General features: G+C 39.5%; 1 protein-coding gene across 1 annotated transcript; it reads right to left on the bottom strand.

Annotated features, from left to right (window-relative positions):
- Window positions 1–5499: 5499 nt before the first annotated feature.
- On the bottom strand, window positions 5500–6437 carry LOC103558274 (olfactory receptor 9A4-like). Its single transcript, XM_008531180.2, is given in 2 exon segments — window positions 5500–6113; window positions 6116–6437. Coding segments are annotated over 2 exon segments (936 nt in total).
- Window positions 6438–11028: the final 4591 nt, after the last annotated feature.

The raw sequence follows: 11028 nt of genomic DNA, 5'->3' as shown, positions 1-11028 counted from the left end.
CCTGAGATTAGCACAGCCACCAGCTGAGTTTAGCCTAGATTAGCTGGAACCCTAATGCATGAAAATAAAAGTTTATTGTTGTATGCCACTGGAGTGTCGTGCTTGTCTCTTATGTAGCAAAAGGTAACTAACACAATCTCTTAACTGGTCTCCCTCCTTCTCTCTTACTCTCCTTTAATTGATTGTATACCCAGCAGTCAGGATAATCTTGGTAAAACATGAAACAGATTCTGTCACTTTCTTCATTATCTTGCAATGGTTTTCAACTCACTCCTAGAGAAAGCAAATGCTTTTAAAAGGCTTACAAGGCTCTACAGGATTTAAATGCCAATTACCGCTTTCATTCCATTTTCTCTTACACTCCCCTGTGCTCACTCCATTCCAGCATCTTTGCCTCTGCCTTCCCTTGGATCTTTCCACTTATTGTTCTTTATGCCTGGAATGTTTTTAACTGATATCCAAACTTCTCACCATTTTACCTATCTCAAGCTTTCCCTGACAATCCTATTTAAAAGTTTGTCACTCTCCCAACAGATATTTCCTTTCATTCCTATTTCACTCTTCTTTGCAGCACTTTTCCACCATCTAACATCCTATTTTTAACAACTTTGCTAAGATATGATTCACATGCCATAAAACTTACCCATTTAAAATATACAATTCAATGTTTTTTGGTATATTTACAGATATGTTCAACCATGACGTCAAAAAGAAGGCCTGTACCCCTTAGCTAGCACCACCATATGCCTGCATTCTTCCCAGCCCTAAGCAACCACTAATCTACTTTCTGCTTCTCTGTATTTGCTTATTTCATATGACTTTCACATGAATACAATCATATAATATATGACCTTCTGTGACAGGCTTAATATAATATTTTCAAGGTTTATCCACGTTGCAGCATGACTCACTATTCCTTTTTATGGCTGAATAATATTCCATTGTTCATTTATTAATTCATCAGCTAATGGGCATATAGATTGCTGCCATCTTTTGTCTATTATGAGTAATACTACAATAAACGTTAATGAACAAGTTTTTGTGTGGATGTATGTTTTGACTTTTCTTAGGAATATACCTAGGAGTGGAATTGCTGGGTCATATGGTCACTCTATGTTTAATTGTTAGGGGAACTGCCAGTATTTTCAAAGTGGCTGTACCATTACACCTTCTCATCAGTGACGTATACGGGATCCAACTTTTTCCACATCCTCAATAACACTCACTATTATCTCACTTTTTGATTCTAGCTATCCTTCTGAGTGTGAAGTGATATCTCATTGTGGGTTTGATTTGCATTTCCCTGATAAAGAATGATGTGGAGCATCTCTTCACGTATGTCTTCCTTGGAGAAATGTCCATCAAATTCTTTATCCACCTGAAATTGGGTTGTTTGTCTTTTTATTATTGGGTTATAAGTGCTCTTTCTGTATTCTGGGTTCAAGTCTCTTATTAGAGATGTGTTTTGCAAATATTTTCTCCTATTCTGTGTGCTCCCTTTTTACTCTCCTGGAAGTCTTTTGATGTACAAAAGACTTTAATCTTGGTGAAGTCCAATTTATCTATTTTTCATTTTGTTGCCTGTGCTTTTAGTGGCATACCCATTAAATTGTTGCCAAATTCAATGTCATGAAGATTTCCCCCTACGTTTTCTTCTAAGAGTTTTATAGTTTTAGCTCTTATGTACAGGTCTTTGATTCATTTTTGAAGTAATTTTTTGTATTGGTGTGGGATAAAGATCCAAATTCATTCTTTTGTATGTGTATATCCAGTTACTTCAGGTTTTGAGTTTTTATAAACTTAGGATTGAACACAATGTTCTGTCCAATTTTTTCCCTTCTCTAAACTAATTACAAGTATGTGTCTAGGTTATGGAAGCAACAGATTATAACAATGAAAAAGCACAACATATGTTACCTTTATGAGACATATATAATCTTATACTTCTGTATTGAAATTAGGCATTTTGGCAAATTATACTATCATTCACAAATTCACTGTCCCTCCCTGATGGAAGAGAATTCTTTCCTATCCTGCTGACAGCAGTCTTGGCCTTGCCACTTGCTTTGGCCAATGAAATCTGACCATAATTTATTTACTCTTTCCCCACTACTTCAAAACCAGACAAGTCCAGTTAGAGACTGTCCCATTAGCCTGGACTATAATAAAGACAACAAGGAAATGAGGGACAACTGACCCACAGTAGACAAATAATGGGAACAAAACCAAACATTTTTTGCTGTGAGCTACAAGGATTTTCAAGGTTATTTGTTATGATAACATAACCTAGACTATCTTGACTGATATGACCATGAAGAACAAGTAGTTCGTAAAAGATATACAATTAGCATTGCAGAGTTTAGCAGTGCAGGCTACTTAACATACTGGTTAAGAGGATGAACTCTGGAGTCAGACTGGCTAGGTTTGGATCCTGGGCCCCTAGGTACTAACAATGTGACCTTGGGCAAGTCACATCCTGTCTCTGTGTCGCAGTTCCTTGAGTAATAATAGTAGTTACGCTATGGAGTTGCTGTATGGTTTAAATAAGTTCTTCTGTGTTTAGTAGTAAGAAGTAAGAGCCAGACCTAAGTAGTATGTCTTAGATTGAGTTCCCCAGTAGGTAAAGGATTTATGAGCTATCACTTCATTTGGGAATCCAATCCATCAGAGCAGTCATGAGTGACAAAGGATATGAAACAGAGAAGGCTATAAAATGAATAAAAAGACGCATTATCAAGTTTGCTGCCACTGAGTGCAAGTAATTGCTTGATCTTTAGGACCACTCACCTTAGAAGATGTATAAACTGTGTCTCATGACTGTCCCTCAGAAGGGAAAGGGGGAAAAATTATCTACTGGCTTCTACTTTCATTGGTCAAATTTCATGCAACAGGGAGTAACTCCCAGAACTTCTGGGTTGTCCAAGCAAGGACTTGGATGCCTAGTGTATCCTTCTTTGGAAAATCAACAAGGAAGCCCTGGGTCCAGGTATGAGAGGTGCTCCTGGCATGCATAATATGGAGTATCGGCTGTTAATATCATTATTACTGTTTGTGTTGTACATATAAACCAAGTATTTCTATAATCAATTTTTGGGAAGTATTCAGCACAGCAGAAAGCTATTAACTTGAGAGTTGAGGATAAGAGAGTTTGGGATTGGGTCTCTCCAGTGTTTAGCTACAGAGGTACACTGTTTTGGAGTACAGAGTTGTACATGGATAGTTTTCTGGCTCTTAGTACCCAGCACACAGATAATACAGGTACTGTGTGTTGAAGAAGTTTCCTTGGAATGATGCAGGCTCCTCTCTTCTGCTGAGGGTGGTATTTCTTCCTTCTCTGTAATACTAACCTCGGCCTCAAGTTAAGGAAAGCGTATGGTCACATCTACATGGGCCTCCATCTCCTAATCTTCTTCTTAAGCTTCAGCTTCTTTTAAGCTCTAGGGATATATCCCAAAATATTCTGATTCAACAGGAGGCTCCACTTAGCAAATATTTTCCAGTTAGAGAAATATATGTGTGTAAATAGGTGAGTATTCCTGTATAAAAGAAAAATTAGATACATAAAGCATAAATAAATATGAGTGAGAGGTTGAATTACTACCTTCCTTAAGATACATTAAAGAAGTGCAATTATTTAATTTTTGTAGCCTACAAATACGCACAGTTACCAAAATTAAAGGAATATTAAAAGCCATACAGTAAAAAGTCTTGCTCCCTTCCCCATTCAATAGCCCTTGCCATTACCACAATCTCATAGGTAACCACCCAGTAGTTTCTTATGATGCTGTCCACAAGCAAATACAAGCAAATATAAACATGTACTCATTTCTACTCCTCTGTTACACAAAAGACTGAATACTAAATTCAATGTGCTTCACTTTTCTCACTTAACAAGATAGCTTGGAGATCTTTTTTGTTTTTCTTGTTTTCTTTTGAGAAAGATTAGCCCTGAGCTAACATCTGCCACCAATCCTCCTCTTTTTTGCTGAGGAAGACTGGCCCTGAGCTAAGATCTGTGCCCATCTTCCTCTGCTTTATATGTGGGATGCCTGCCACAGTATGGATTGCCAAGCGGTGCGTAGATCCACACCCAGGATCTGAACTGGCAAACCCCAAGTCGTGGAAGCAGAACATGCAAACTTAACTGCTGCACCACCTGGCCAGCCCCTTGGAGATCATTTTTAATCACTGAAGAAAGAGCTTATTTAATCTTTCTACAGGTGTATAGTACTTCATTATACAGAAGAAACATAATTTAAGCAGTGGCCTATTGATATCCCATTCAGTTATTAATATTTTGTTATTACAAAAATGCTGTAGTGGATAAAACTGTGTTCATGACATAAGACATGGACACTAATTGGGAAAAGGGTCAGACTATGTAGGAGAAGGGTGAGGCTGGCAGTGCTGGAAATGAGACACGCGAATAGCTCTGGGGAAAGCTGGGTAACAGCACTGTGAACTTGGGGTTTGTAAAGGAAGAGGAGAGGGGAGCCCAGGAATGAATTGGAGAACTGGAGCCACAGAAAGAGAACTACCAAGAGGAATCACGAAAGAAAGTGGTCAGGAGAGGATCAACAAATGAAGGGGGACAGGAGGCATATGGTGGGGTATCATGGACCTTGAAAAGATTTAAGAATGTGAGAAATGATGGGAAAGAGAACAGAGGCTGCCACTTCCTGCCCCTCTCTGCACTTCCCTTCAGCCCAGGGACCCAGCTCTCCCTTGTCACTTCAGCTCCCAGCCCAACAGTTCCATTGCTCACGTCCTTTGTGGCAGGCAGCACAATCTGGGTGCTATCAGATGAGAGAGAATATCTCCTTACTTAGCCCTTCCTCCCAGACCTGGAGAAAGGCCACAAATTAGACAACCACCCTGGGATTGTAAAAGTATCCAGAATCATGGACTGAGTTCATTTTCTAGTTCTCTCTCCCTGTAACTCTCCACTGAGTTCATTCTTCTCTCTGCCAGCCAAGAAAATATGCAGAGAAGTACTAAGGCAACAGGACTGTGGGACTGGAAATCAAGAGAATATGTTTAAGCCAGGGAAGGAATAGGGAGCTTTACACAGCCAGAGGACATAAAGCACAGAACAGTTTATGGGAAGACGATTCAAGAACGTAGAAGCAAGTAGTCATTCAATCCTGCAGTCGGGGAATATTTTTCCTAGACTTTTCTGTTTGGAAATCTAAATATTACACACATTATCTTTACATTTAATTTTTTAAAGTTTTATTGTGAAATTGTATCATAACTTGAGAAAGTATATGCATATATGTGTGTGTTTATTTACATATATATACATATTTAAAATAAGAAAGTGAATTTTTTAGTAACAACCAATCATGTTAAAAACCATGGCCATAACCTAAAAGACTTTTGTTGCACACAGATTATTTGCTTATGATTATGATGCAGATCAAAGATGAGTAAGTTCTTTTCAGATCATTCTAGAGGCCATAATAAGTGTTTTCCCATGTAATATGCCTTATGGAAAGACTAGCTCCTGAATAGTTGACAGCATCGTCTCCCTCCATCCCTAAGGGCCTCTATAACTTTGTCATTTCGGAGGGTGAAGATGAAAGGGTTGAGGAAAGGAGTAACTACTGAAAGCAACAAGGAAACAGCCCTGTTGTACTCAGCTGCCTGCGTTTGCTTGGGTTTCATATAAAGGAACAGGCAGCTGCCGTAGCCGATCACGACACAAGTGAAGTGGAAGGCACATGTAGAGAAAGCTTTCCTCCGGCCAGAGGCTGAGGGGATCTTGAGGATGGTGGAGATGATGTAGGTGTAGGAGACAATTGCAGGGATCAAAGAACCAAAAAGAACAAAAACAGCCATTCAGAAGATGATAAACTCCATGAAAAGAGTGTTATTGCAGGATAGTTTGAGCAATTGCCCTCGGTCACAGGAAAAACTGTTCACCACATTTGATTTGCAGTAGGAAAGATGAAATGCAGCATAAACTGGCCAAATTTGAAAAAGGAAGCCAAACACCCATGACACAATTACCACAAAGTTGCAGGTGCGGCTGTTCATAATGATGTTGTACCTCAGAGGGTTACAGACTGCCACATAACGGTCCACAGCCATCGCTCCCAGTAATACAAACTCCCCACAGCATGATACAGGAAGAGCTGGGTGACACATGCAGTCAGAGATATTGTCTGCATCCCAGGGAGCAGCAACCCCCAGAGCATCACAGAGATGATAATGGATGTCACCAGGATCTCTAAGGCAGAGAGGTGGCCAAGGAAGAAATACATGGGGGACTTCAGACGTTTATCAACACAGACAATCACAATGATGACTGTATTTCCCATTAATGTCACTGAGTAGAAAATGAAGAAGACACCAAAGAGGATATGGTGTAGTTCTTCGGAGCCAGGAAAGCCAAGGAGATAAAATTCAGTGGCACTAGACTGATTCCCCAACATTTAGTTCTGAGCTCTTGTTCCTTGTGAAATCAAGAGAGCAAAGGAGAGATAATATGTTTCTGATCTCAAAAAGATTGAAGACATTTCCAATACGAGAAAATATATCCTGTTCCTAGACTCCACAACATAATGCTACTATTTTCTATACAAGGTGGGTATTAAATGCTTTATGAAGGTTATGTACAATATATGAAGATAAATGTATATGTCCAAGAAGATGAGCAACAGTCACCAATACTATACCCTACGCATGAAAACCCAGCCACCTTAGTATGTACCCTTGTCTCTCAATTCACTCGACATCCTACCTCCAACTCTGTTCTAACCTGCCACACTGTCTACTTCCCTGACCACATTTACACCACCACCCCTTCCATCCTGAATGCCCTAAACTATCCTCTGTGCCCACGTACATGTCCTGTAAAATCCGGCTACATTTCGAGAGTTATAAGACAGTATTCGTAGCCAACCCCACCCAGACATGGTTACTTCTTTTCTTTGTGTCCTCTAAACATAGGCTCCATTTGCGTTATATTCATTTTAAAATTTTTGCCTCAGTTATATTCATCATTTTTGGGGGGTTGTTAAGAATTGAGGTCTATTCAGGATATTGTCATAGGATAAGAACTATGTGAGACAAAATATTGTCTTTTCCTGACTTCTGGGGAGCTGGCTTCCTGGAATGGGTTATCCACTTCTTCCTCCTTATTTTTATCATAAAAGCCATCTTCCACCTCTGATTTCAGTGAATGTGTCTCCTCCAAGCAGGAAGACCTTCACCAGATCCCTGTTGGTGACCTCTAGCTCTGCTATTGTGATTCCTTTTGTCATCAGATGACAGCAGGGAGGCAAGGTCCAGAAGAAACTGCCATCTGTACTGCATGATCTCTGCCCTGGAGACAGGAGTCAAGAAAACAGCTTCGATATGGAGGCAAAATCCTCTATACTACCCGGGGTCTCAAATCTCTAGTTATAGCAGGGAGATAAGACCTCCAAATGGGCAGTCTGACCATCTAACCAAACTGCCGTGATCTCAGTCCCATAGAGCAAATTGGAAAATTCCAAAGAGCATATCTGCTTGTTTATGACCTTCTATTTTCTCCAGAGTCCTAGGGTAAGCACAAATGTTAGAAGACACCAAAATGACGAATGACACTGAGTTCCTTAAGATGTCTGGGCTCCTTCTCACACCATATGCAGGTCTTTGCTCAATTGTTTCCTCTTCATGAGCCCTCTCCTAGTCATCCTCTCTAAAACAATACCTGCACAATTTCACTCTCTAACCTCTTCATGGTTATATTTTTCTTTCTATTTGTTCTCATCAATATCTCAAATCATACTGTACTTTACCTGTTTATCATCCAAAGCCCACATTAGAATTAAGTGCCTTGAAGGCAAGTTCTTTATTTTTTTCGTATCAGCACCAGTGACAAGAGCAGAATTTGACAAAGAATGTACGCTAGAAATATTTTTAAGTGAATATATCAATTAATAGAATAAAGAACAAATATATGAATAAGCAAAGAGCATCCAACCTGACTACTTTTCCCTCCATTCATTCTCTAAAGCATTCAATCTGTTCTGAAGCCCATCACCCTGCAGTCTCTCTTCCTGGAAGTCCCCTACAAAATGACAAGCAGATATAAGGAAGAGATGAAGAGGGACGACAGAGCAGAGTCTTTGGTCATAGCAGAGTGTGCCTATTGCCAGCACTGAGCATCCTCAATCTGCTCTTTGCTATGAAGGCAGGATATGATGTAACTCATCTTCTCTGCAGCTCCCTTAGTCCATTCTTCAGGCTCTAGTGATCCTTGTCCTAGAAGCCAGCAAAGCCCAGGCCCTCCCATGATAATGCTCTTCTACTCTCTCCTTCACCAAGGGGACCCCTTGAAGAAACTCACCTCCAGAGAAGAGGACTGCACTGAAAAGTTCTATTGCTCTTCAAGCATCAACCCAGGCTACCTTCTGCCTGGATAGCGCAGAACCCTGCCTGGGAGACAGCGGCAGCTCCTGCTATCTCCATTCATAGTGAAGAACACTGTCCACACACAGGATCCTAGGGAAAAGTCCAGAAATAACAGTACTGAGGGAAATCCAGATGTCTCCCTCTCTCTCAGTCTCTCTGCTTCTTTCTTTCTCTCCATTATCTGTCCCCAAGGATAGTTATACACTGAGGAACAATTTGCACAGGTTCAGAGACACACTAGGGATGTAGCCAAGGAAAAGCTGAAGAAACTTTCACTCTTCCCTCCTGAGGCTAATCAAGTTCTAGAACACGGGAAAGTTTTATGCAATGGGCAAACTTGAAAGCTCCTAGTCAGGAGTTTCTCAGCACCCAGGCTGCCTTCCTCCCAGGCCCTTACTTATCACAGCAATCTAAGCTGTGAATAGTCAACCCCCTCATCTGCTCTGTGCTTCTCCCCAATTCCATTTAGCCCAACAAGGCCTAAGCTACCTCCGAGCTGATGACCCCACTAATGGCTCCAAGACGCATATGGAAAACCTAGAGGCCACCAAATAGACTTCTGTCAAAATTTTCTCTTCATCTCCAAGCTTTCATGAAGCCCATCTTTCCCAGATGATCTCTGCACTCCCTCTACCACATACCCTCTTGCCATAGTTATGGGAACCTGGGAAGAGAGGAACAGAGAGCTCTGCCACCTACTCCAAACTCATGGTCTGTTAATACCACAGCCCATTCCAGTCTCTTCAACATGCCTGCTTCCCAACTACGGCTGTTCAGCCATACACTTCCCTTGTAGATCTTCAAATGCTACCAGGGCACATTCCTGAGCTGCTTGAATTGAGGGGTAATGATCAAAGAAACAGTGTTCACAATTGACCAAGAAAAAGAAAACACTACTTAAAAGTGAGGATGACTGAGACGCTGAGTAAAATAGCAAAATCGTATTTAAACTATTTGTTTTTACATTTTGAAGAACAGTTGTCATTCTTCATAAAATTAGCATAGGCCATGATTTAAAAATCGAATGGAAAGATATAAGGTAAATGTAAATGTCCCTCTACCCTCTGCCCAATTCTCCTCATCTATCTCCTAGAGCTAAATGTTATTATAAATTTCTAGTATATCCATACAAAAGTTTCTGTGTATATACACGAATATCTCTATATATTCTTTATAAGTAAATGATATTTTAATAAACATAGTTTCCTACTGTTTTCTTCTTGATATATATAAAATATGATATATATAAAATATATAAAATATTTTATATATGTGTGTATATGCATGCTTGTGTGTATACATTAAAACTTTCCATATTATTAATTATATATGAATCACATTTAAGTGATTGCTTAATAAATATTTACTTTATGAATATACTGATCATTTACTTAATGAGTATACTGATGAATATTTGTTTTTTGCCACTTTTTCATTTTGTAAACAATGCTGTAATAAGTATCCTCATATGTCTGTAAGTCTTGTGTGCAAGTATACCTTTTTAATTGTATTAAATTATTACCTGTTATCAAATCACCCTCAGAAAAGTTTCATCAATTCATAATCTCTTGAAATAAGATTATGTTGAGACTATCCCCAGAGCCTCTGGGCAGGATGTTTTTATTTCCATGTCAACCCTGTGATGTTAGCAATAGTTGATAGCAGATGTATAGATCTATTATTTCACTGGGGGCTGCTGAATGGTGATATTCTAACTGCACTGGGCAATTGGAGCGTGAGCACATGTCTTAGAACCAAAAAGATGGTGAACCATGCCTGGGCAGGGCAAAGCCAGGGGAAACTCTGGTGAAGGCCCATAGCAGTCTTGACATGCAAATCGGTCATCTGACCTGGGTATAAGGGCGAAAGACTAATTGAACCATCTAGTAGCTGGTTTCCTTCGAAGTTTCCCTCAGGATAGCTGGCACTCTCACATGTGAACCCAGGCAGTTTTATCCAGTACAACGAATGATTAGAGGTCTTGGCGCCAAAACGATCTCAATCTATTCCCAATGGGTAAGAAGCCCACTGGCATGGAGCTGGGCATGGAACACAAGGGCCTAGTGGGCCACTTTTGGTAAGTAGAAGTGGCACTGCACGATGAACTGAACACCAGGTTAGGCATTGATAACTTGATAACTATAGTTTTATAATAGACTTCAAGTCTCAGTAGTGTCAGTACTTCGACTTTGTTCATCAAGATTGTATTGATTATTCTGGATCTTCCGTCTTTCTGTACAAACACTATTAACAGATTGTCAATAGCCACACAATAAATTATGGGGATTTTGATCGAGATTGCATTGAATCTATAAATCAAGTTGGGAAGAATTCACATCTTAATAATATTAAGTTTTCTTATCCATGAGCATGGGATATTGCTCCATTTATTTATTCTTTTATTTCTTTAATCAGAGTTTTGTGGTTTACCTCATGTCTATCATGTAACAATTTTGTTAAGTTTATACTTAAATTTTTTTGGTGCTAATGTAAATAGTGTTGTGTTTTTAATTTCAAATTGCAACTTTTCCTTGCTGGTATATATGAAAACAACTAACTTTTTTATATTAACCTTATATCCTGTGACCTTACTATAATCACTTATTATTTCCAGGAGTTTGTCAA

Source organism: Equus przewalskii, chromosome 4, assembly GCF_037783145.1.
Source record: "Equus przewalskii isolate Varuska chromosome 4, EquPr2, whole genome shotgun sequence".
Classification (NCBI taxonomy): Eukaryota; Metazoa; Chordata; class Mammalia; order Perissodactyla; family Equidae; genus Equus; species Equus przewalskii.
The sequence above is the reverse complement of the archived record's forward strand: the minus strand, read 5'-3'. Positions and strand labels throughout refer to the sequence as shown.